The sequence below is a fragment of the Lotus japonicus genome, chromosome 2 (genome assembly GCF_012489685.1).
Source record: "Lotus japonicus ecotype B-129 chromosome 2, LjGifu_v1.2".
NCBI classification, from domain to species: Eukaryota; Viridiplantae; Streptophyta; class Magnoliopsida; order Fabales; family Fabaceae; genus Lotus; species Lotus japonicus.
In genome coordinates, this window is record NC_080042.1 from 22165454 (window position 1) to 22192714 (window position 27261).

Consider the following 27261-nt stretch of genomic DNA (forward strand, 5'->3'; position numbering starts at 1 on the left):
ACTTGTAAGAGATGACTGGTCTTTGGAGCAGCTTGATATCTTGCACAAGCACCAACAGCAAAGGTAATGTCAGGTCTGCTAGCAGTGAGGTACAACAGACTTCCAATCATGCTTCTATATAAGCTTTGATCAACATCCTCTCCCTGATTGTCTTTAGACAACTTGATATGTGTAGTAGCAGGAGTCCTTTTATGTCCAGATTTTTCAAGTCCAAACTTCTTGACAATGACCCTAGCATACTTACTCTGGGAAATAAACATGGAATCTTCCATTTGCTTGATCTGAAGTCCCAGAAAGTAGTTCAATTCACCAACCAAGCTCATCTCAAACTCTGACTTCATTTGTTGGACAAAATGTTCCACCATCGCGTTCGACATCCCACCAAACACAATATCATCAACATATATCTGTGCAATCATGAGTTTTCCTCTTTCATTTTTCACAAATAATGTCTTGTCTATTTCTCCCTTGCAATAGCCATTGCTCACCAGAAACTCTGTAAGACGTTCATACCAAGCTCTAGGAGCCTGTTTTAATCCATACAAGGCTTTCTTGAGTTTGTAGACATGATTAGGATGATGTGGATCTGTGAATCCCTTTGGCTGTTCAACATAAACTTCCTCATTCAGATAGCCATTTAGAAAGGCACTTTTGACATCCATTTGGAATAATCTGAACTTCAAAAGACAGGCAACACCAAGCAAAAGTCTTATGGATTCCAACCTAGCCACTGGAGCAAAGGTTTCATCAAAGTCTACTCCTTCAATCTGAGTGTATCCTTGAGCCATCAGTCTTGCTTTGTTTCTAGTTACTACACCATTCTCATCTGACTTGTTCTTGAAAATCCACTTGGTTCCTATGATGTTTACTCCCTCAGGCCTAGGAATGAGATCCCATACTTCATTTCTTCTGAATTTATCAAGTTCTTCTTGCATAGCATTTATCTAGTATTCATCTGTCAAAGCCTCCTTGACATTCTTGGGTTCTAACTTGGATAAAAAACATTCATGAGCAATATAGCTTCTAGCCCTGGTAGTAACTCCTTCTTTGAGGTCACCAATAATATTCTCTTGGGGATGATTCTTTTGAATTCTGATCGATGGAGCTTTATTTGCAGAGGTCATCTTGTGATCTTGCTCATCAGAATTGGTTTCTGATTCAATGTCGAGGTCAATAGTTGGGACATCGGCTGTTACATGTGGACCATCATCATCTTCAGTTGCACCAGTGTCTTCTCTTTCATTTTGTTGATCATCAATAGAGACATTTACAGATTCCATCATTACCTTTGTTCGAGAATTGTACACTCTGTAAGCTTTGCTGTTTGTAGAGTATCCCATGAAAATTCCTTCATCACTCTTAGGATCTAGCTTTCTTCTTTGTTCACGATCAGCCAGAATATAACATTTGCTCCCAAAGATATGAAAGTGTTTCACAGTTGGCTTCCTTCCTTTCCAGAGTTCATATAGAGTGACTGTGGTTCCAGCTCTAATGGTTACTCTATTGTGAATGTAACAGGCTGTGTTCATGGCTTCTGCCCAGAACTTGTTGGAAATCTTCCTTGCATGAAGCATAACCCTGGTGGATTCTTGGAGAGTCCTATTTTTCCTTTCAACAATTCCATTCTGCTGAGGTGTAATTGAAGCTGAGAATTCATGGCTTATTCCTTCTGAATCACAGAAGTCAGAGAATTTGGAGTTCTCAAACTCTCTTCCATGATCACTTCTGATTCTTACTATAGAGCAATTCTTCTCAGTTTGAAGTTTCAGGCATAGCTTTTTGAATATGTCAAAGGTTTCTGATTTTTCCTTCATGAAGTCAATCCAAGTGAACCTGGAATAATCATCAACACAAACATAAACATATTTCTTACCTCCTAGACTTTCTACCTGCATAGGTCCCATCAAGTCCATGTGAAGAAGTTCAAGGACTTTTGTTGTAGTTGGATGCTGAAGCCTAGCATGAGATGTTTTGGTCAGCTTTCCAATCTTGCATTCTCCACATATCTTTTCTTCATCTATTTTCAGTTTTGGTAGCCCTCGAACAACATCTTTAGAGATAACTTTCTGCATACTCTTGAGATTGATGTGACCTAGACGTTGGTGCCATAGATTCAACTCATCCACCTTTGATATCAAACACCTAGACACTTGGGCTTTCTCTTGTGGAATCCACATGTAGCAATTGTCTTTGGACCTGACACCTCTCATCACAATCTCTTGATCACTAGTGGTAACCATGCATTCAGTCTTGCTAAACATCACATTCAGCTCTTGATCACACAACTGACTTATACTGATTAGATTTGCTGCCAATCCCTTGACAAGAAGAACGTTGTTCAGATTAGGAGATCCAGAGTTTACCAATTTTCCAATGCCTTTGATATTTTTCCTTTAGCACCATCTCCAAACCCTCTCACCGGGTAGCTTGGTCACTCCGATCAGAAAGACACTTATACAACTTTAAAGCAACTGCAACGATAAACTAAAATCAAAACTCGTATATTTTCCTGAGCACAAGTATAATTAACCCTTATTCCTTAATAGGTAATTTCCACTAAAGAATAAGTGACGGGAGGCGGTTTGCAAAACCAGTGTTGAAACATCCACAAAGGTACATTTCTTCTGTTGTAGTCTTGGTTGATATTTATCGTCATCAATCTCCCTGCACCTATTATTATCCATTATTATTTTCACTCAACTCAGATTCAGAGTGAGACTAATATAATAACACCACGTCACCACCGAAAACAGGCATCACCATGACACGTGACACACTCCTACAGCATCTGTGCAATCCGGTGTCCGTCATCCTCTTCTGCTTCATAATGCATGTTATGCCAAATCCTTTCCTACAATAATGAAATAGTATTGTCTTTTTCCTGAAAAAAAGGTTAATTAGCTGACTAGTATTACTGTATTACATATTTTTCATAATTAAAATTAAATATTAAATAATGTTTAACTTTTTTTTTGAAAAAATAGTGTTTATCTTGAATATAGACAGGTAATATTTATTTTTTAACCCATATATAGATAAAGCTATTAAAAATTGTTGTAAAAAATATTAAAATTTAAGATTACTGTAAAACAATCGCCATATCCAAGAAAGCTACCCAGCAGAATGAGATCACTATTATAGCTTCCTGCTTCCCTTCTGAGAAGTTTTTTTTTTCAGTTCATGTAATTAAAAGTTTGTTTGGCTTTTAGTTTTGTTTTAATTTTTCCTACTCACTAAAAAATCTGATTTCCAATATTAAATTCAAAATATTTGTAAAATATCATTTTTTTTAAATTATAGATTCAATTTTTGGTTTAGCTGTTATAGATTTTTTGTAAAATAATTTATTCAAACAATTCCTTTCTGTGAAAAAGTATTTGTAAATTGAAAAAATTAGAAGAAAATATCAATATCTAAACACTTTGCTATCCTCTTCTAACAAATTTTTTTTCTAAACACATTTGCATATAAAATATTTATTTACTGGATTGCCCTCTATATCTGCGTATGTTTGGCAAGCATAAGTGTGATACTTCAAATTATCATAAGATGGAGACGGAATGGAACTCTTTTGCCCTTGAAGTGACATACACCGTGTTAGGATGGGTTGCTTTCGTTGTTTGGTCCTGCAGTTTCTACCCTCAGTTTATCTTGAATTTCTTAAGAAAAAGGTACGAAATAATCACTTTTTTCTTTTCTGTTGCATGTTTTCTTTAGTTGTTTTGGCTAACCCAGACTTTGATTCAAAAATTGCAGTGTGGTTGGTTTGAACTTCAATTATCTGCTATTGAACAACACTAAACACACCTTGTACTTAATCTACAACGTCTCCTTGTACTTCAGCCCTGCTATCAGGTTTCAGTATCATAAAAAATATGGCTTCGACCAGGTTTGTTTATGTTCATTTTACTTCTTTCCTCTGGCACATGTTTTATGTTTTAGTTACAGTTGCGACTTTGTTGCCGAAATTGCCAATAAATACGAGTTTATGCGGTTGCCATTACGATTATAACCATATATGAGTACCCAAAACTCGTTCTGCGGCAATTGTGGTTGTGAACAATAATTTAAAGGAATTGATTTAAATCAATCTTGGGCAAAATCGTTTTTTTTTATGCATCGGAAAATGGGCAAAATCGTTTTAACCGTGGTTGAGAAATATGTTTTTTAACATCGAAATATGTTTTTTAACATTTTTTTTTTGCTTCATCGAAAAACAAACTCAAAACATCTTATGTCAACCTATTTACACATTCTTTTATAAATAAATGCATAAATGTTTATGCTATACAATAAGCATAAATAAGCAACTTAGTAATATTTTGGCCTTTTACTACGACAGATGATACCTGTAGCTGCAAATGATGTTGCCTTCTCAACGCATGCTGTTCTCTTGACTGCAGTGTTGTTGTTTCAAGTTGCAATATATGAGGTATATATTTCATTCCCTTTATTAGCCATATTATATTAGAAGTTTAATAACTATAGTGTAAAAAGATTTGTGAGAAACGTTCTTTCAAGAAATTCACTACTCTACCATTAAATAAGAAATTTCCGAAAATAAAACCCCATATGGATTTCTATGTAAAACTCTTTATATTGTGTCAACGTATACACATGTATGTAGAGCTAATTAATGATTTTGCATTTTCCATTGCTCTTTGTGCAGCGTGGAAATCAATCTATCTCGAAAATCACCATGGGAATTGTCATTACAGTATGGACTACTGTTGCAGTTTGTTCCTTCATAGCATTTCAATCCAATTCTTGGCTTTGGTTAATCTCCATCTTTAAGTGAGATGTTCTTTCTTCCATTATCTTTCAATGAGATTAATATTCAAGTAGTCAATACTCAATTGATAAAACTAAAATTAGAGCTTCAAATTGCAAAAACATGATGAAGACAACAATAATATTTGTGTATGTAAGATTGGATACTCTCACCACAAATTGTGTGTGAAGTAGACAAATATTATTTATAATAATAAAAGGACAGAATATGCTAAGAATATTCTGAGGCATATTACAAAATAAATCAATGATTAAAGAAAGGAATATCCCGTAGGATATTACTCCGATTTATCTCAAACACCCCCGTCAAGCTTAGCGTTGGATTAAGACCAACTCGAAGCTTGGATCTAAAAAGGTCAAACAATGGACGAGGCAACGCCTTAGTGAAAATATCAGCAAGCTGGAGAGAGGTGGGCACATGACGAACGGCTAATCGACCAGAGGAAACCAGCTCACGAATGAAGTGACAATCCAAGTCAATGTGTTTGGCATGCTTATAACCAACGAGATTCTGAGCTATAAACAAAGCACTCTGGTTGTCACTAAGAAGAAGAGGAGTCGCTGATAACCGAACACGAAGCTCATGAAGATGATTAAGCAACCAAACCAGCTCAGAAGCAGTATTAGCCATAGCTCGGTACTCCGATTCACAACTAGAGCGAGCAACAGAAGGCTGTTTCTTGGCACTCCAAGACAAGAGATTATCACCAAGAAAAATAGCATAGTCGTAAGTAGAGCGACGAGTGTCCGTGCAGCAAGCCCAATGAGCATCACTATAACCAAGGACAGCGGGGGAAGAGGTACAATGAAACGTAAGACCAAAATGTTGCGTGCCATAGACATAACGAAGAATTCGTTTGACAGCATGAAAATGATCCACAGTCGGAGCCTGAAGGAACTGACTAACGGTGTTAACAGCATAGGACAAGTCAGGGCGAGTAATAGTCAAGTACTGCAAGGCCCCAACTAGAGAGCGATAATGCGTAGGATCTGAGTAGGCCTCACCAGAACTGACAAGATGAGAACCAGGAGCCAAGGGCGTAGAAACATGACTGGCCTCAAGCATCATAGCACGAGAAAGTAAATCATGTGCATATTTGGCCTGTCCCAAGAACAAACCATCAGCAATGTAAGTGATCTCAAGACCAAGGAAGTAGCCAAGCTTACCCAGATATTTAATAGCGAACTCAACATTAAGGCGAGCAATAAACTGAGTCAGAAGGGAGGGATCACTACCAGTAAGGATGATGTCATCCACATACACAAGAAGATAAAGAGTAATATTGCCTTTGTAGAAAAAGAACAAGGATGGATCAGCCCGACTACACGAAAAACCATAACGCAGGAGAAAAGAGCTCAAGCGATGAAACCAAGCACGAGGCGCTTGTTTGAGGCCGTAGAGGGCCTTGTTCAACCGACACACATGAGTCGGGAAACGAGGATCAACAAATCCAGGAGGCTGCTCCATATAAACAGTTTCAGTGAGATGACCATAAAGGAAAGCATTTTTGACATCCAACTGATGAAGCTGCCAATCATTAAGCACAGCAAGAGATGACAACAGGACTGAAAGTAAGAGAGTAATCGAACCCTGGAATCTGCGTGAAACCCTGAGCCACCAAACGCGCTTTTAAGCGCTCAACAGTGCTGTCACTATGAAATTTAGTGCGAAAAAACCCATTTACTTCCAACAACATTGGTAGTGGAAGGGCGAGGAACAAAATTCCAAGTACAATTCTTCTGAAGGGCAGAAAGTTCATCCTCCATGGTTGCCAACCACTGAGGATGCTTCATAGCAGATTTGAATCCCTTAGGCTCAGTAACAACATGTAAAGCAGTGAGAAGACCAGTAGGCTGAGCATGAACCCAGGCATATCGCAAATTTGGCTTAAAAATATCATTCTGAGAGCGAGTCCGCGGACGAGCAGCAATAGGAGCAAGGGGAACCTGAGCCACAACAGGGGAAGTAGCCGGCGGTGAAGCAGGCGGAGCCGGAGGCCCAACAGGAGGGGTGGCCGGCTGTGCTGGGGAAGTAGGAGCCGGCGAAGGTGGTGCATCGGCAGGAGGAACCGGCAAAGCAGGTAGGGCATCTGAGTCATCACAGGATGGACAAGATAGAGAACTAGTAGGCGGTGAACGCTCCGGAACGACAGGAAGAACAGGTGGTGGAGATGGAGGAGAACCTGCAGCCGGTTCATAAAACGTAGAGATCACCAACAAAATTCATCAAATTGAGCATGACGGGACACATAGGCCCGAGAAATAGCCGGATCGAAGCATTTAAATCCCTTATGGTGACTGCTATATCCCAAAAATATGCAAGGAGTACTCCGAGGGCTAAATTAATTTTTCATGTATGGACGCAAGCACGGGAACACCCGACATCCAAAAGGATGAAAATTAGCATACGTAGGCGCAACATGAAACATAAGCTGAAATGGAATCTGATTAGAGAGCACCTTAGAAGGGACACGATTAATAATATATACCGCAGTACTGAAAGCACCAATCCAATAGCTAGTAGGGACATGTGTGTGATACAACATAGCAAGACCAAGCTCAAGAATATGTATGTGTTTCCGTTCAACCCGTCCATTTTGTGCCTGAGTATGAGGGCATGAAAACCGATGAAACACACCTGAGGAAGTAAATAAAGTCTGAACTTTGTTATTAGTAAACTCGGTGCCATTATCACTTTGAAAAACTTTGATCGACCAGGAGAATTGATTTTCCACAAACGCTTTGAAGCGAACAAGAACGTCATAAAAGTCAGACTTGCGCTTCAATGGATAAAACCAAGTAAACCGGGAAAAATCATCCACAAAATAACAAAGTACAAAAATCATCAGCAGAAGCAACAGGAGATGATCCTCACAAATCACAATGGATAAGGTCTAAAACTGCAGAAGCTCTTCTATTATTATCATAAAAGACTAGACGTTTTCTTTTAGCCATCTGACAAGAAGTACAACAGATAGGCTTAGGTAAAATAGAGGAAACATTGAAACAACCAAGTTTATGCAATTGTTGAATAATGTCAAAATTAACATGTCCTAATCGTGAGTGCCACAATTCAAAGGAGGCACGAGGTAATGGAGAACTGGTAGTAAGCAGCGCCTGCGATCCTTGGTCAAGCACATAAAGTCCGTTATCACATCGGCCCCTTCCTAGAACGACACATGTCTGTCGGTTCTGAAGAACAAAAGAATCATCCAGAAAAATAGCTTTAGCATTATGGTTACGAGTCAATTTGCTAACAGAGACAAGGTTTTTAGTTAACTAAGGCAGAACCAAAACATTAGATAAAGGAACAGAGTGTGAAACAGAACGAGAACCAATATGAGTAATATGTAAACCAGCCCCATTACCAACAAGAACACGATCATTACCAACAAGAACAGACTCAGAAGAACGATCCCAGCGAACTGAACACTTATCAGCATAGTGACCCTGCTCACGACAAATTTGACAGCGAGGAGTGTAAGAGCCACGACGACCAGAGCCACCATTATTGCGACGCTGGCGAGATCCACCATTAGAGTTTCCACGATTTCCACCACGAGAACCGCCACCGGAATTTCAACGGTTGCCACTAGTGGAAGACGGAGTACCAGAAGAGCGGGGCTGATTACTCGCATGGAAGGCAGCAGGCGGAGGGGTCACTGATTCGTCAAGAGAAGCATGAAAAATAGCATGGCTCTCGACCTTACAAAGAATGTCAGTAAAGAAAGGTAGGGGTACCTGATCAAGCTGACCTGTGGAAAAATTTGCATATGACGGGCCAAGACCACGAAGGAACCAGTGAACTTTATCATCATTAGGCACAAGTGCGCCAATAGCAGCCAACTGATCACATATAGTGCGGAATTTCCGCCCGTACTCAGAAACTGATTGAGAACCACGACGCATGAGTTGAAGTTCATCACAGAGACGAAGTTCACGTGCCTTGCTGCGTGAGGCATAAGCATGGTGTAAAGCAACACAAACATCACGAGCAGTGGTTGCGCTTAGAGTCTCAGATAAGGCCTCCTCAGTGAGGGAGGAAAGAAGCAGACTGTTGACATTACGATCACGAGCCTGCCACTTCGCATAAAGAGAGTTTGGAGAAGGAGCACCATTACGTAGTGGTTGAGTAACAGTTTGTGCAAATGTCTGTTGAGTAAATTCTGGCGGAGGATCGACAGTAGGGTCAACAATATCATACAAGTTCTGATTCTGAAGAAGAGCAGTAACTTGTTTACGCCAGAGAAGAAAATTATCTGGTTTAAGTTTCACCGTAAGCATATGCACCAAAGTGTTCATGGAAAAAGTCGGAGAAATAGCATCGGAAGCCATGTGAGAAATATCAATCTGTCAAAAAAAATCAACCACTTCCAAAAGAGTCAAGTTGAACAGAACCAAAAAGAAATGAGACCGAAAAAATAATAAAATAAGGTATGGTCAAGTGCTGAATAAAGCAATGGCGCGGAATGTGAGGATGCAAAAAAAAAAAAAAAAAACGGCGGCTGCTGTTGAGGAATTTCTGTCGGCTGGAGTGATGTGAAAACAAACCAGCGTGGATCCCGATGACTGACGGCTGGCGGCTGTCTTTGGGAAACAAGCCGCACAAAGCACGAGGCTGAGCAACGTGCAGAGGGACAGAAAGACTGTCTGGCGGTGCGGAAGGAGAGGCGGGTCCCGCGTGGCTGGCGGCAAGGACACGTGGAGGCGGCTCACGCGAAGCAAGGTTGCTAACGGCGTGAAGAACGAGGCTGTCTGGCGGCGCCAACAAAGAACAGACAGCGGCAGCGCGTGGCAGGCTAAAGGACACGCGCGGACAACAAGGAGCACACGCGCAAAGGAAGAAGCTTGGCGGCGCGGGGCTCGAGGCAGCACAGGGACACGTGCAAGTGACGTCAGCGGCTGGAAAGAGAAAAGAAAAGCTGTTGCACGGAAAGCAAGGCAGCTAGAATAGGAAAAAGAGAGAAGGTGGCAACATAGGGTTGGAGGCTAGGGTTTCAACCTAAACCTGATAACATGTAAGATTGAATACTCTCACCACAAATTGTGTGTGAGGTAGACAATATTATTTATAAAAAAAAAAGGGACAGAATATGCTAAGAATATTCTGAGGCATATTACAAAATAAATCAATGATTAAAGAAAGGAATATTTGGCTACATCCTTATTTGAAATGTTTCTTTGCCCTGCGTGACGGGTTGTGCTAGCTCTAAGTTCTAAGTGATGTATCATCAAATGAAATTGAAAAACAAGATTTGGTTGTATTCCATTTCTAACTTATGAAATTATATATTTTGTGTAGCACAATGCAGGTGATTATTGCAGCTCTCAAATATATTCCACAGGTCAGAATTTTACATGACTCGTAAACTTTATATTTTTGAATAGTGGATATGCTAGTAGTTATTGGTACTTTGTCATTATTGAGAAGAGTGTTTGACATCTGGTTTTACTACCACAGGTAATTATGAACTTCATGAGGAAGAGCACAGATGGATTTAGCATTGGAAATGTGTTGCTGGATTTCGGTGGAGGCATGGCAAACTATGCCCAGATGGCTACACAGTCAATCGATCAAAGTTTGTCATCGTTTCCAAATTCACTATAGTTAGTATTTAGTAACATTCCAATTGGCTTCTTAGTAACAGTTTCTTCTGTGTTTCTTTCTAGATTCTTGGGTGAATTTCTCTGGGAACATTGGCAAAGTATTGCTATCCCTGGTATGCATCAATTAATCCCATTTTTTATCCGGTTACCTCTTCACTTGAATACCGAAAAATTGATTATTTTGGTACAAGTTAAGATGCGTAGACATATATGTCTTAGAAATTCTAGCTAGTTAATTTCCTTAGTTCCCAAATTGTGTCATTCATATGCAGACATGGAGATGTCAATCCTTAATAAGAGTAGTGCTCATGGCTGCATTAGGTTCACCAATTGCCTTAGGAAGTCGAATTCCCTAGCAGACTAATCAGCTCATGTTGGGCATAGCTTTCCTTTTGGTGTCCATTTTTTTAGGTCGGCTATGAAAGATTGTCTTAGGCTGGTTAACCAGGATTTAATGAAGGTTGCGTCCTCTGTTCCTATTTCAGCTCCTGATTAGTTGTAATTTTGTCGGGGCCTAGCGCCTCCAGTTAACAAATTAAACATTAAAAATTTATGGTTCATTTTCTTGTCCCACCAATATAATCTTAGCAGGTTAATTAGAGAAAATATGAGTGGGGGTATTACATACTATTATGGTCATTTGACATGCCAACATTTTATTGGTGGGAGAAAAATGAGATGCAAGATTTTAATTCATTTTAAGCATGTCAATTGGTTTCATCTCCTATATGAATCATTTAGGAAACTTGAAAATATGGTAAAAATTTAATAAAATTATTAATGACATCCAAAAGACATTTGTTGACTTGAAATAGTTACTCATGTATGTACACATATTTCAGGTGTGTATGTTCTTTGATCTTCTATTCATGTGTCAACATTATGTGCTGTATCCATCAAACAAGGCAGCATCAGCATCAGTCACAGAACCCCTAATCAAGTCTCCTAATCAACCAGTAGCTGCAAGTGTGCCAGTGGCTGAAAATGTTTGATGTATGATTTTAGTTTAGTTTGTACAGGAAAAAACCCAAAGAGCTAGCAAATGTTAAACAGACCCACTTTTTACCGGTCTTCAATTAGAAAAAGTGAGGGGATTGATTACTTTTTCTACAAGCATGCTTCTAAGTATATGTCAAGAAACCACTTATCCCAAAAGCTTAAGTTGTTGGGTAAGAGCCACATAAATAATTTTATATTATATTCTAACTCGCCCCTTTACGCAAGAGTCATTTGGGCTTGAAGCGTGGATAAATGCACAGGCTCACCAACCATGTGCTTAATTAAATTTCACTTTTTTAATTAGAAAGTAAGGGGAGCAAGGATCGAACTCTAGATCTCTCGGTCATAGAGGCTCTGATACCATGTAAAGTAACCACTTATCACAAAAGCTTAAGCTGTTGGATAAGAGCCACATAAATGATTTTATATTATATTCTAACCGTATAAATTCATGTGTGTCTGTATCCTAAACGCAAATAACAGTCTACTGTTTCTATATATCCAGCATAGTCATCCATAGCTGTTAACCAATTGACAAACTCAGCTAGTAACTAATAAGCCTTTAACTAACTAACTAATGTATAACAAGTAAACTAACTGACTGAATGACCAGCACTAACGAACTGAACTGATCAGAGTCACCACACAGTAACTGAGTTTTATCCAATGTCCACCCTGCAAGCAAGATAGTGGATGTTGATAACTCCCACCATAGCAAGGACCCAATGAAATGGTGAAGAATAAAGGGGCTTTGTGAAGGAGCCAGCCAACTGATCAACAGAAGAATTAATAAGCAAGAGATGGAACAGCTTGGCGAAGAGTTTTTGGCGCACCACATGACAATCAATGTCAATGTGTTTGTTGTTTTTCATGAGCTACGACATGGCGTGTGGATTTGCTATCACAATACAGAAGATTCAGAGAAATATATGGAAGTTGAAGATCAGGAAGGAAATAGGTGCGCAATTGAAGCTCACAAACTGTAGTTGCAAGAGTACCGTACTCTGTCTCGATTGAAGAACGACAAATAGTAGATTGTTTCTTCACTCTGCACGAAGCAAGAGACTTCCCTCGGAAACTACAGTAACAGGTTTCCTGGTTTCGGACGAGTTTCCTACTGTGTTTTAAATACACACAAATAAGAGTAAGCGCACTCTATTGCGAATGTAATATAGAAAATAAACTACCGGTTATCAAACTCAAGGGACCAAGTAACAACTTGTCGGGGAGACCGGGGATGCCCAAAGAATGAGACCAATGATGTCAAGGTCACGATTCAGATCTTAGAATCTTACGATTTTACGATCCCTTGGGCGCTTTACGATCTGAATCTCACGTAGGACCACATTGAAATAGCATCTGTCCAGGACACCAATCTTTAGGGGAAAGACCTAGGATCCTTATCTGATCACAACTAGTGTTTTAGATCAAAAGAGAGACTCGTCTGAGCTGTAGGACCTTCGCAACCGTTTTCCATCATCTTCTCCATTGACTTCCACCACAATCTGTGTAGTCGATCGTAACGCACGACTATTGAGTCGTCTTTCTCCAACACTCACATCCATATTTTTAAATTTAAGTACTTTCAATGAATTTTATCTTCTAAAAGTTTTTAAATAAATTTGATGATTTTTGTGCTTGTTTTACTATGCCTTTATTTATGGTGGTCTAACACCACAAAAATTGTACACCCATTTTTTTTAGCTTATTTTCACATATTTTTTTCATATAAATTTCTATTTTTTGTCATGTCACATCACACATCATATTACCTCTCATTTATCTCTTTTTATTGAGTGTGAATATATTGAGTGTGAACAAATTTTTATTGATTATTATATTGCTGGAGGCAGTTACATAATACATATACTTAATATGTTATTACTTATTAGTACATTTTATCAAATAGATCCGTAGGGTAGGGCGCAATTTATTATTCTAATGTAACAAAAAAAATCAAATAAATCCGTCCCTGCATCACACGAGTCAGTACGTTAGTAAGTATTTACTGCGAATAAATTAATTCCAATATTTCTTTCTATTAATTTCTTGGTCAAAAATTTCCCCTGTTTTGTAGTTGTACAGCTCAACAGAATAACGCATGTGCTATTATTAGAACACTTCCACTGATGACTAGGAAAGTAGGAGTACAAGGAAGTTCAGTTATTCAAATATATATACTGCACATGAAACACAATTCATGCCTTAAACTCCTAGTTTTGTGTTATTTTGAACATTATTCAATTTCACTCATCATAACAAACAATATTCGAACACTACACAGCAATAACCCACACATCAATAACTTTTGGGATTGGTGTGGGTTCCTAATTTCTTGTTCTAAAAATCAACATCAATGGCTTCTTGGCGTTCTGCTCCACTTCATGTGTCATATGATGTTGTGGGTTGGATTGCCTTCATCTGCTGGTCTGTGAGTTTTTACCCTCAGATTCTCTTGAACTATCGCAGGAAAAGGTATGTAACTCTAAAAATCATTCATTTTTATTTATTTATTTATGAAAATACATGTATATTGTGAGAGGTAATAGGAGATAATCTTACCCTTACAATCACAAAAAAATGACCGACATCATCAAGTGCAAAGATCAACTGGCACGATATTATGTTTCAAGTTCCTATAAATGTAGTTTTATTAATTGGTTAGGAGAGTTTTGATGTTCGTAGAGGTTTACAGGGTTTGAAGGTACGTTAGATCTATGTTTTAAACAAAAACAAGGACCAATTTTTTTTATTCAAATCCAAGTTTAGTATCTATCATGGTTATATGTAAAGATTAATACCACTCCTCTAGCTTATTTGATTTGAGTTTTCCTTTGTGGTTTAGCGTTGTGGGGATGAACTTTGATTACATGGTGCTAAACTTGGTGAAGCAAACATGGTATTTCGTCTACAACTTGTCTCTGTATTTCAGCTCTACTGTTCAGAAGCAATACCATGACAAATACGGTATCAAAGAGGTTAGTTCTAAATCTGAAGTTTGAAATATTCAATTCAAGTGAGAGTTCCATGAGAATTAGGAATGTTATACTCACTCTTTTGACATATTCTTCAACTTCTGTTTTATGATTTTGTATTTTCTGAAAAATTAAAATTAATTAACATTTTTAATTTTAAATTGATTACTTTAAAAAATGTATTCATTTATTAAAAAATAAATCAGTCATAAATAACATATGGAAGAATGTTTTTTTTTTTGATAAGCACATATGGAAGAATGTATTGTTTACTTCTCTTTCTCTTGAGACGTATTTTTTCTCAACAAGTCATGTCTACAAATAAATCTTTCATTAAAAAAAAAACACTTGGAAATCTGTATTTTTTTACTTGGTAGTTAGTTACTCTGTTTTTTCAAAAGGCATTGCAGGTTTTCCTCTCTTGGACAAATAACAAATTTTTTTTGAACGTGACAAATAACAAATTTGAAAGCTAGAATTGTGTATTATAAAGTGACAACTCATATCTTTTGAGCAACAATTTTTTTACTCAAACCGTATCTCATTCTCTTTTCAACTAATAAAATTTTGGCATATTAATAAAAAAACAAATGTGCAAGTTTGTAACAGCCTCGTGTCTTTTTTAATTAACACGATAATATTTCATTGGTGAAATATCAAATAAAGACTACATTTAAAGACTCAAAGATGTTTATCCCCTTTTAGGTTTTTTTGGATTGTATCCCCTTTTAATATTGCTATTAGCTTTGAGAAGAAAATGAGTTTGTATAATACTTTCATTTTACAATATATTCTACTATAATTATTTTTTTGGATTTTATATATATTTTAAAATTAATCTTCAAACATATTTTAATTAAAAATCTAGTTAGAAAAACACAAAACAAAACAATGTTTATCATGGTTTTTTTTGGGACCAATAGAATTATTGAGCTATTTGATACGTTTGATTTGATCATTAAGTGGGTCATTAATAATTTAAGTATAACATTGCGGAGAGCTAAACTTTTAATTGTTGGTCCATTTCAGATGATACCTGTGGCAGTAAATGATGTTGCCTTCTCAGCGCATGCTATTCTACTTAGTGCAGTTCCTGTATTCCAAATTGCAATCTATGAAGTACTATTTTATTCTTTTTCATTCACCTCTCACTCATTGTATTTGTACTTGCTTAGAATTCTAAACTAAAAATTGCACTAATTTTCCATGTATGTAGCGTGGAAATCAGAAAGTTTCAAAAATTGCCATTGGAATCATGGTGATTATGTGGTCAAGTATAGCAGTTTGTTTCTTCATAGCTTTGCCTAAACATCATTGGCTCTGGCTTGTCTCCATCTTGAAGTATGTTACCTCTACTCCTTTGTTTTATGGTCAATATATTAGCATTAATTAAATTCAATGTGGTTCTTAATCTGTTATTATATCAGTTGCATTCAAAACCCTGAACAATTAATTAAACAGGAGAATTCTACTGTATATTACTTGTTGAATTTGAATTTAAATTGTAATATGCACAATTAGCTAGCATGATTCTAACTTATGTTGAAATTGACTGTGTTGCAGTGTAATGCAAGTTATTTTGACAGTTATAAAATATGTTCCCCAGGTGAATGATTTATCTTAATTTGCATATTTTCTTTTTAGTTTTTAATTTCAATGTTTGCTTTTGTGGCTTTTGATATAATGATTAAGAGAAATGCTTGCAATACGCTCTTTTAAAGACACTCTTCAACACACTTCACATGATTATTAGAGGATGTATGTAACTCTTAGATAAATAGTTCAATTTTGATATCCAAATCAGATAACCTTGAGTGAACCATTCCTTCAAATCCTTCCACAAAAACAATGCTTTGCCTAATTGATCACAGAATTCATGAACCAAGAGTGCACCAAACTGTTGCACCTTTCCCAAGCATTATAGCTAGGATCGAAGCTCGTTGGGTGCTCAATGTTTCCATCAAGAAATTTGTATTTATTCTTCGAAATTATAGCACACTTCACTTCTAGCCCAAGATTAGTAGTTTCTTCCATTGAGCAGGGGATTCTTCTATGGAGCCGCATGGATCCATCATGTTTCCTATGATGGATCCATGATCGGAGAACCTCCTCTACCTGTTTGTGCAGGTCCTCCACCTCTGATTTTTCTTCAACATTGCTCTAAGCAAAAGAGACATATGTTCAATGTGACTGAAAAGTAATTTTTTATTCAACAGAACTAAATTGATTACACTGGTTCTACTTATACTCCAATATGCTATGCTAAGTACAATGATCCATTACTAACTATGGTGCCTACTAGGGTGGGCAACTTTTTTTCTGGTCCACCGGTGGACCATGGTTAACCACCATTAGATCTAAGAATCTTGAAATATTTTTTAATTGAATGGTTAGGATTGGTTGGATGATGAAGGGGCAAAAACGGTAATTGACAACCCCTCCAATTAACCATCTCCTCCATTGAAACATAGTGAGTCTTCAATCATCTTCTTCTTATGAAGCCACTATCTTAGCCACCATCAACCCTTAAATAATTTCTAGAAAACACCATAATCCTCCCCATTGATTCTTCCACCTTCTCAATACCCCACGCATCTTCTTCTTCTAAAAAAGTCACAATTTTCTTCATCCATCATGACCAATACACTAAAACACCATAACCAGTAACTTCTACCCTTCCATCTTCTTTCATCCCTCAGCCTTCACCATAACCAGTGAACCTTAGCCACCATCACTGCCTTCAACCTCGCACATTTCCATCTCCAGCACCCTCTACCTTCCCACCTTCCCACCTTCACCTCCATACCCTCATTACGAAACCCAGAAATAGAAACCAGAGAAGAAAAATTGAATCTTTCTTAGTTGAAAAACAAAAACAAGACATTCAGAAGATAGACAAAACTCAAAAACCCAGAAACAACAACAAAAGAGAAGAAAGATTGATTTTTTTTTGAAACCCACAAAAAATAATTACCAGGAAAGTTGGAACTCAAACTCGGAAACAGGAATAAGAGAGAAGCTAGATTGAATCCTTTTTAGTTAAAACCCAGAAAAAATAGAGACATGTCATGCATTGATCTGTGCTATCAAATAGAAGACGGAAGAAGAAAAAGAATCAGAAGAGAAGTTGGAAGACAGATCTGTGTGAGGTTTTGATTTTTGATTTGTGCACACTTTTAATTTTTTATTCAGACGTTGGTTGAGAACTTGGAAGAAATAGAGAAGTGAATGAGTGTTTGGCTTTTTCTTCAAGCATTGAATGGGGGTTACGGTTTTGATTAAACACTTTACTTGATTTACCATGAAGTAATGTTGTGTTGTTGCATTCATGTACTGTCCAGACGGAGAAGGACATGTGCAAGGAGAGTGAGGAAAGTGGGAGGAAGAAGGAGATGAAGGGGTAAAGTCTGAAGTACCCTTGTTAAAAAGTCAATTCTACCCCTGGTGCACCGGTGGACCAAAAAGAAAGTTGTCCACCCTAGTGGACACCACTAACTATCACCAATTCGTTATAACAGACTATAACTAGCTCTCCCGTCAAAAAGACTATAACTAGCTCGAAAACTGAAATGGAAAGTAAAACTAGCACTAACAGAATTGAACTACTATCTAACGGTTAAATGCTGTAATGATTGAATTATTATTTAAAAGTCAACACATTTTTCTCACTTTTTAAAAGAATATAATCAATATATTGACTTTGCAAAAATCCTTTGTCTGCATGGACCATGTAAAACTTTCTACACAAATTCAATTGGTTGTTTGTAAACTGATTTTAACACATATATAAGAACCATATTGTAAATCACATATGCTCTTTTATAACAACTAAAAACATGATTATGGACCAAGCTAGTTTCTAAGATGGTCAACCATAGATTTTTAATATTTTCAGAATGGACCAGGTTTATTCTTACTTTTGCAGTTAGCACAAAACAATTTGTTAGTTATTGATGTTCAATTTGTGTTATAAATATAGGCAGTGATGAACTTCTTGAGAAAAAGCACAGAAGGATGGAGTGTTGGTTTTACTCTGCTGGATTTTGCTGGATCAGTAGCAACCTATGGACAAATGGTTATGCAATCAATTGATCAAGGTCTGTTATCTCCTTTACTAGACGACCTTAATAGCTCTATCAATTTGCAGTTTGAGCTTAGAACTGATAAATTTCACAATATTTATAAATCTATTTGATTTCCAGGTTCTTGGAAAAACGTCTCTGGTAATATAGGGAAAGTGCTGGTTGCTCTGGTAAGAATAGTGAAACATTCTCTACTTCTCTGAGATATACTTTTCTTACATGTTTCCTTCCATTTTAAACATTCCCCATTTTTGCTAACTAAAGAAGCTGGCGGACACTTCTTCAATGTTGTTATTTTGATCTAAGAATTTTAACTTCTTCTTACATTCTCCATGATTGATTGTTTATGTTCAAATAAGTTGCTTTAATTTGATGGAATAATTGACCATTGCAGGTGTCTATCCTTTTTGACATCATCTTCATGTGCCAACACTATCTGCTCTATCCTGCAAAACATAACAAATCAGAGACCTCTACTGAGCTTGAAAATTCCAAGCCTGTGGATCAACCACAACCAGAGCATGTTTAAGGTGTAGATCCTCTTGGAGTGAACCCATCTAATTATTGTTGAAACAACAGAGTTATCCAAGAGAAACAGAGAAGCAAAGATCATTAAGTTGGTTCTGCTCTTCATTAGGTTGATTTGTAAGATTCGCGAGAAATTTCACCTCTTGTAAATATTTTAAATCTTTGTCTAGCTACAATGTCGTCATTTGATTATAAGATTAGGATCATGTGGTTTTGGTTTTCAGGTTTATTAGAATTCTCTATGATAACAAGATTATTTCTAGAACAAGTTGTCCTTTAGTTTTTTTAACCCTTTGGTTTCAAATTATACAATGTAAAGACCATGTCATATGCGGTTAATTTAAATTTGGCTTAATAACTCTTTTCGTCCTCATTTATCACAATTTTTCACTTTTGATCTCTAATAAAAAAGTTAGCACTTTTGGTCCTCCACATTGCTTACTTGTTAGTTAAAATGATCCCTATTTTGACTAAAACAGTAAAACAGCAAAAGTGTGTAAATGTGTGTGACTAATTTTGCTAATTTTTTCCTAAAGGGACCAAAAGTATAAAATAGTGATAAGTGAGGGACCTAAAGAGCTATTAAGCCTTTAAATTTTAGGAGTATAAAAGCATCTTCAATGTTCCACATTGGAGAAAGTGGCGCAGCTACCCCACATGATTTTGAATATAATCACTAATAATATACTCCCTCCGTTCCTAAATATAAGACCTAATACAAAAAATTGCGCTTATTAAGAAAACATTAAATGTGTTCAATTAGTGTATTGGTTTTTTAAAAATGCATACATTCCTCCATATTTACCCTTTGTCATTTTCTCTCACTAATTAATGGTAAGTGGTAATCAAAACTTGGGAATTGAAAACATATAATTAATGTGGAGGGTAAAAATGGAAGAGTACAAAACCTTTTGTTAGATTATTGTAACTAGGTCTTCTATTTAGGAACTTCAAAATTTTGAAACTAGGTCTTATATTTAGGAACGGAGGGAGTAGTTGAGTATTAAGAGCATGGGTGAGCAAAAAACTTGTACTGATCCGTACCTGAATTACCCGAATTAAGAGTATGGGTTATTTTTCTACTAGTGCCTGTTGAGATGAAAATCTAAGACCATTTACAATGGTTTTCAACTTTCAACACCACTTTTCCTCTTCCCAACACTCTGTAAGATCAAGTTTTGATCTAGTAGTACAACTCTATGTTTTGATGATTACAAGTTAACCTTTTGATATGAACAATTGTGGTACTCTAACGTGTTTTTCTGAGTGTGCTATTTACAGGCTCTGACCTCAACTCAATCTCACACAAATCAGAAGCACTGTGTATAAAGGGTAACCCAAGCAACGCTTTCGCATTCACCATGTTCAGTATGAACAGTGGAAAAGCTTCAGAAGTTCTGAAGCTATACAAACTCTGATGTGGACTCAGTCGCTAGAAGCTCTGAAGATCCAGAAGTTCTGATAACCAAGAAACACTGAAGGTTCAGATGTTCTGATGGTGTAGAAGACTCTGAAGATCCAGAAGCTGAATAGTGAAAACTCTGAAGTCCAGAAGCAAGAAACTCTGAAGGCCATGTTCTTCCCTCTGAGTTCAGAATCAGAAGATACAATGGTCAGAGGATCTGTGCTTTCCCTCTGACTCTGATCAACCGGCTTCACAAGTTCCAATATGAAGTATTCCCCTGATCAGAAGTCTCCTAGGTTAAAAGGTCAAGTCGCTATCCAAGTACAAAAGCAAGTGTACCTTCCTGACGACCTACCTAACGTTCTCAGCCACAGCAGAAGCTGGATTTTCCAGAACTGCCCTCCAACGGTAGCATTTCCCATGCAACGCTCAACCCTAATCCTTGGAGTATATATAGAGGCTGAAGATTGAAAGAAGCGGCTAGAAGAAACTACGAAGAAGCAATACACACGCGCAAGACATATTCAAAATATTCTAAGCTTTCTTTCATCTGAAATTCATTTAGTTTACACTCAGCTTATTTAGAAGCAAAACCTTTGTAAACACCAACCTCAAACAGTTGTTTGATTTTCCTTAAGGGACCGGGTAGGTCAGTATCCTTAAGAAGACTAAGAGAGTGAATCTTAGTGGTGATTCCTTTAGGAGATCAAGGTTGATCGGATCCTAGAGAAGACTAAGAGAGTGAATCTTAGTGATAGCTAAGTCAGTGTAATTGTTAGTCACTTGTAGGTTTCAAGTGCAGTTGTAACTCTTATCTGATTAGTGGATTGCCTTCATTCTAAGAAGGAAGAAATCACCTTAACGGGTGGACTGGATTAGCTTGAGGGATTTATCAAGTGAACCAGGATAAAATACTTGTGTGCTTTTCTATCTCTTATCTTTAGCACTTAAGTTCTCGAAAGATTTGCCAAAATCTTTAAGGTGGAAGTTTTGTACTGAAAACGTTATTCAAACCCCCCCTTTCTACCGTTTTTCATACCTTCAATTGGTATCAGAGCGCAAGTTCTGATTACCACACCTAACAGTGTTCAGTGATCCGGGCCGGTGTGAAAAACAATGGCTGCCCCCACCAGTGAAACTCAAAGAGATGGTTACAATGCAAAGCCTCCTATGTTCGACGGTCAAAGGTTCGAATATTGGAAAGATAGACTGGAAAGTTTCTTTCTGGGTTTCGATGCAGATCTCTGGGATATTATTGTGGATGGCTATGAGCGTCCAGTTGATGCAGATGGCAAGAAGATCCCAAGGTCAGAGATGACTGCAGATCAAAAGAAGCTGTACTCACAACATCACAAAGAAAGAGCAATTCTTCTAAGTGCTATTTCCTATGAGGAGTACCAGAAGATTACAGATCGTGAGTTTGCTAAAGGCATTTTTGACTCTCTGAAGATGTCTCATGAAGGAAACAAGAAAGTCAAAGAATCAAAGGCATTGTCTTTGATCCAAAAGTATGAATCCTTCATCATGGAGCCAAATGAGTCCATTGAAGAAATGTTCTCCAGATTTCAATTGCTTGTAGCTGGCATACGACCTCTCAACAAGAGCTACACAACAAAAGATCATGTCATAAGGGTGATCAGGTGTCTTCTTGAAAGTTGGATGCCTTTGGTGACTTCAATAGAGCTCACGAGAGACGTTGAGAATATGAGTTTAGAAGAACTCATCAGCATTTTGAAATGCCATGAGCTGAAGCGCTCAGAGATGCAAGATCTGAGGAAAAAGTCCATAGCCTTGAAATCCAAATCTGAAAAGGCTAAGGTTGAGAAGTCAAAGGCTCTTCAAGCTGAAGAAGAAGAATCTGAAGAAGCATCAGAAGATTCTGATGAAGATGAGCTGACTCTGATCTCCAAGAGACTCAACCGCATCTGGAAGCACAGGCAGAGCAAGTTCAAAGGCTCTGGAAAGGCAAAAGGAAAGTATGAGTCCTCAGGCCAGAAGAAGTCTTCAATCAAGGAAGTCACATGTTTTGAGTGCAAAGAATCTGGGCACTACAAAAATGATTGTCCAAAGTTGAAGAAAGACAAGAAGCCAAAGAAGCACTTCAAGACCAAGAAGAGTCTGATGGTGACATTCGATGAATCAGAGTCAGAGGATGTTGACTCTGATGGTGAAGTCCAAGGACTCATGGCCATTGTCAAAGACAAAGGATCAGAGTCAAAGGAAGCTGTTGACTCTGACTCAGAATCAGAAGGAGATCCTAACTCAGACGATGAAAATGAGGTATTTGCTTCTTTCTCTACCTCTGAACTGAAACATGCTTTGTCTGATATCATGGATAAGTATAACTCTTTACTGTCTAAGCATAAAAAGTTGAAAAAGAACTTATCTGCTGTCTCCAAGACTCCTTCTGAACATGAGAAAATTATTTCAGATTTGAAAAATGAAAATCATGCTTTGGTAAATTCTAACTCTGTGCTTAAGAACCAGATTGCTAAGTTAGAAGAAATTGTTGCCTGTGATGCCTCTGATTGTAGGAATGAATCTAAGTATGAAAAATCTTTTCAAAGATTCCTAGCTAAAAGCGTGGATAGAAGCTTAATGGCTTCCACGATCTATGGCGTAAGCAGAAATGGAATGCATGGCATTGGCTATTCTAAACCAATTAGAAATGAGCCTTCTGTGTCTAAAGCTAAATCCCTGTATGAATGCTTTGTTCCCTCTGGTACCATATTGCCTGATCCTGTACCTGCTAAAGTTGCTGAACATCCTCTTAAAAAGGGATCTTTCTCTATGACTAAATATCATGCAAATATTCCTTTAAAATATTATGTTGAGACACCCAAGGTGATCAGAACCTCTGGGGTAACTAACAAAAGAGGACCCAGAAAGTGGGTACCTAAGGACAAAATTATCTATGTTGCAGATATCCTTGATAGCTCCACTGAAACACCAATCATGGTATCTGGACAGTGGATGCTCGCGTCACATGACGGGAGAAAAGCGTATGTTCCGAGAGCTGAAACTTAAGCCTGGAGGCGAAGTTGGCTTCGGAGGAAATGAAAAGGGTAAAATTGTTGGTACTGGTACTATTTGTGTAGATAGTAGTCCATGCATTGATAATGTTTTATTGGTAGACGGCTTAACACATAACTTATTGTCTATAAGTCAATTAGCTGACAAGGGTTATGATGTTATATTCAATCAAAAGTCCTGCCGGGCTGTAAGTCAGATCGATGGCTCTGTTCTGTTTAACAGCAAGAGGAAGAACAACATTTATAAGATCAGATTATCTGAGTTGGAAGCTCAGAATGTGAAGTGCCTTCTGTCTGTTAATGAAGAGCAGTGGGTATGGCATAGACGGTTAGGGCATGCCAGTATTAGAAAGATTTCTCAGCTGAGCAAGCTAAACCTTGTCAGGGGCTTACCCAATCTGAAGTTCGCTTCAGACGCTCTTTGTGAAGCATGTCAGAAAGGCAAATTCACAAAAGTCCCTTTCAAGGCAAAAAATGTTGTCTCAACCTCAAGGCCGTTGGAACTTCTGCATATCGACCTTTTTGGACCAGTGAAAACTGAGTCTATAGGTGGCAAGAGATATGGGATGGTTATCGTTGATGACTATAGCCGCTGGACATGGGTAAAGTTTCTAACCCGCAAGGATGAGTCTCATGCTGTGTTCTCTACCTTCATTGCTCAAGTGCAAAACGAGAAGGCTTGTAGGATTGTGCGTGTCAGAAGTGACCATGGTGGAGAGTTTGAGAATGACAAGTTTGAGAGTCTGTTTGATTCCTATGGAATTGCACATGATTTCTCTTGTCCCAGAACTCCTCAACAAAATGGTGTTGTTGAGAGGAAGAACAGAACTCTTCAGGAGATGGCTAGAACCATGCTCCAAGAAACTGGCATGGCTAAGCACTTTTGGGCAGAGGCAGTAAATACAGCATGTTACATTCAGAACAGAATCTCTGTGAGACCAATTCTGAATAAGACTCCTTATGAATTGTGGAAGAACATAAAACCCAACATTTCTTATTTTCATCCTTTTGGCTGTGTTTGTTATGTTCTCAATACTAAGGATAGATTGCATAAATTTGATGCTAAGTCTTCTAAGTGTCTATTACTTGGTTATTCTGATAGATCTAAAGGTTTTAGATTTTATAATACTGATGCTAAGACTATTGAAGAATCTATTCATGTTAGATTTGATGATAAGCTTGACTCTGACCAGTCAAAGCTAGTTGAAAAGTTTGCAGATTTAAGCATTAATGTTTCTGACAAAGGCAAAGCTCCAGAGGAAGTTGAGCCAGAGGAAGATGAACCAGAGGAAGAAGCTGGTCCCTCTAACTCACAAACTCTGAAGAAGAGCAGAATCACTGCAGCTCACCCTAAGGAATTGATTCTGGGCAACAAAGATGAACCAGTCAGAACCAGATCTGCCTTCAGACCCTCTGAAGAGACCTTGCTGAGTCTGAAAGGATTGGTGTCCTTAATTGAACCCAAGTCCATAGATGAAGCTCTTCAGGACAAGGATTGGATTCTGGCCATGGAAGAAGAATTGAATCAATTTTCCAAGAACGATGTTTGGAGCTTAGTGAAGAAGCCTGAGAATGTTCATGTTATTGGAACGAAATGGGTATTCAAAAACAAGCTAAATGAGAAAGGAGAAGTAGTCAGAAACAAGGCAAGGCTAGTTGCTCAAGGCTACAGCCAGCAGGAAGGAATAGACTACACTGAAACATTTGCTCCGGTAGCAAGACTGGAGGCAATTAGACTGTTGATCTCCTTCTCAGTAAATCACAACATAGTTCTACATCAGATGGACGTAAAGAGTGCCTTCCTAAATGGTTATATCTCAGAGGAAGTCTATGTTCATCAACCCCCAGGTTTTGAAGATGAAAAGAAACCAGACCATGTGTTCAAATTGAAGAAATCACTCTACGGTCTGAAGCAAGCTCCCAGAGCATGGTATGAGAGACTTAGCTCATTCCTTCTGGAGAATAAGTTTGTAAGGGGTAAAGTAGATACAACTCTTTTTTGCAAGACTTATAAAGATGATATCTTAATTGTACAAATTTATGTTGATGATATTATATTTGGTTCTGCTAATCAATCTCTATGCAAAGAATTTTCTGAGATGATGCAGGCTGAATTTGAGATGAGTATGATGGGAGAATTAAAGTACTTTCTGGGAATACAAGTTGATCAAACACCAGAAGGAACATATATCCATCAGAGCAAGTACACAAAAGAACTTCTGAAGAAGTTCAATATGCTGGAATCTACAGTGGTCAAGACTCCAATGCATCCTACATGCATTCTGGAGAAAGAAGATAAAAGTGGTAAAGTATGTCAGAAGGTCTATCGTGGAATGATAGGTTCACTTCTATACTTAACTGCATCTAGGCTAGACATATTATTTAGTGTTCACTTATGTGCTCGTTTCCAATCAGATCCAAGGGAAACCCACTTAACTGTTGTTAAGAGGATCCTAAGGTATCTGAAAGGCACCACTAACCTTGGCTTGATGTATAAGAAAACATCAGAGTATAAGCTTTCAGGTTATTGTGATGCTGATTATGCTGGAGATAGAACAGAGAGAAAAAGTACTTCTGGAAATTGTCAATTTCTGGGAAGCAATCTAGTCTCATGGGCAAGCAAGAGGCAATCAACCATTGCACTATCAACTGCAGAGGCAGAATATATCTCAGCAGCAATATGCAGCACTCAGATGCTCTGGATGAAACATCAGCTGGAGGATTATCAGATCCTTGAGAGCAATATCCCAATTTTTTGTGATAACACTGCTGCAATCTCGTTGAGCAAGAATCCTATCTTGCATTCAAGGGCAAAGCACATTGAGGTAAAGTATCACTTCATTAGAGATTATGTGCAGAAGGGCGTACTTCTTCTGAAGTTTGTTGATACTGACCATCAATGGGCAGATATCTTTACAAAGCCCTTAGCAGAGGATAGATTTAATTTTATTCTGAAAAATCTAAACATGGACTTTTGTCCAGAGTGAAGATGGATCAGAACCTCTGACTATGATACTTCTTGATCAGAAGATGTCTAGTCCAGAAGGTAACTCAATCAGAGTGTGTGTTCCCACTGGTACTGACTCTGAAGCTGAGACAACAACACGTGTGTCAGAATTCCTGATGCATAATTCCTTGTGCCCGTGTGACAGTCTGTTATGATTGCGTGTAGATATGCTTATCTCCTGTGTGTGATTGTGTATTTTACTATTACTATCTATCTTTAATTTTCAACCGTTGATCTTAAAGTGCTTTTTGAATCAACAACGGTTATTTGATAAAACCCACTATACACACACGTTCTCGTTCACTTCCGGTTTTTACTCTCGCACTCTCCGCTTTTCAAAACCGCCTCTTTCTTGATTTCTCTCTCGATCTCTCTTCATCCTTCAAACTTCATCTTCTACCTCAAACCATCAACCTCTTCAAAATGGTGAGACAAACCAGAAGATCTACTGCAGATGCACCTCAGTTCCCTCACATGGAAGTTGGTTTGGCAACGGGTCAAAGGGGCTCTGAGAACCCGGCACAAGAACAAGTTCAAGCTCAAGAGCAGATTGTTCCAATTGCAGAACGGGGCTGTGCCGTTCACTGCGTATTTGCGCCTGAGGAACTCCAAGTCCTAGCAGAATGGAGATTCGACCTCGACAACCTGGCTGCAAATGGGTTTGATCTTCGTCCTGAAGTCCAAGCTCAAGGTTGGGGAAACTACTTCAATCGACTTCGAGGACCGGTATATGAGAAATTGGTAAAGGAATTCTGGAAGCACGCAGACTGCGATGATACTCAAGTGGTCTCTCACATTCTTGGCAGGAAGATCATCATCACTGAGAAGTCATTCG

At 38.0% G+C, this 27261-nt stretch overlaps 2 protein-coding genes across 2 annotated transcripts; both read left to right on the top strand.

Moving 5' to 3' along the window:
- The first annotated feature begins 3549 nt into the window (after window positions 1-3549).
- Window positions 3550-11483, top strand: LOC130735304 (cystinosin homolog). The gene is made up of 8 exons (XM_057587370.1): window positions 3550-3671; window positions 3757-3889; window positions 4343-4432; window positions 4670-4794; window positions 10094-10136; window positions 10253-10370; window positions 10462-10511; window positions 11241-11483. The coding sequence occupies exons 1-8, from the start codon at window positions 3550-3552 to the stop codon at window positions 11388-11390; spliced, it is 831 nt and encodes a 276-aa protein (XP_057443353.1). The 3' UTR covers window positions 11391-11483.
- A 2143-nt stretch (window positions 11484-13626) lies between these two features.
- Window positions 13627-19200, top strand: LOC130735305 (cystinosin homolog). The gene is made up of 8 exons (XM_057587371.1): window positions 13627-13872; window positions 14243-14375; window positions 15402-15491; window positions 15589-15713; window positions 15936-15978; window positions 18352-18469; window positions 18575-18624; window positions 18849-19200. Exons 1-8 carry the CDS (start codon window positions 13754-13756, stop codon window positions 18981-18983), a joined length of 813 nt encoding a protein of 270 aa, XP_057443354.1. The 5' UTR covers window positions 13627-13753; the 3' UTR covers window positions 18984-19200.
- The last annotated feature ends 8061 nt before the right edge of the window (window positions 19201-27261 follow it).

Bases quoted from the DNA above. Each gene is read 5' to 3' on its own strand.
- LOC130735305 (XM_057587371.1), top strand. From the start codon at position 13,754: ATGGCTTCTTGGCGTTCTGCTCCACTTCATGTGTCATATGATGTTGTG. The intron at 15,714-15,935 runs GTATGTTACCTC...ACTGTGTTGCAG, and splicing joins TGGCTTGTCTCCATCTTGAA to TGTAATGCAAGTTATTTTGA. The intron at 18,470-18,574 runs GTCTGTTATCTC...TTTGATTTCCAG, and splicing joins TATGCAATCAATTGATCAAG to GTTCTTGGAAAAACGTCTCT.
- LOC130735304 (XM_057587370.1), top strand. From the start codon at position 3,550: ATGGAGACGGAATGGAACTCTTTTGCCCTTGAAGTGACATACACCGTG. The intron at 3,890-4,342 runs GTTTGTTTATGT...TTACTACGACAG, and splicing joins AAAAATATGGCTTCGACCAG to ATGATACCTGTAGCTGCAAA. The intron at 10,512-11,240 runs GTATGCATCAAT...CACATATTTCAG, and splicing joins GCAAAGTATTGCTATCCCTG to GTGTGTATGTTCTTTGATCT.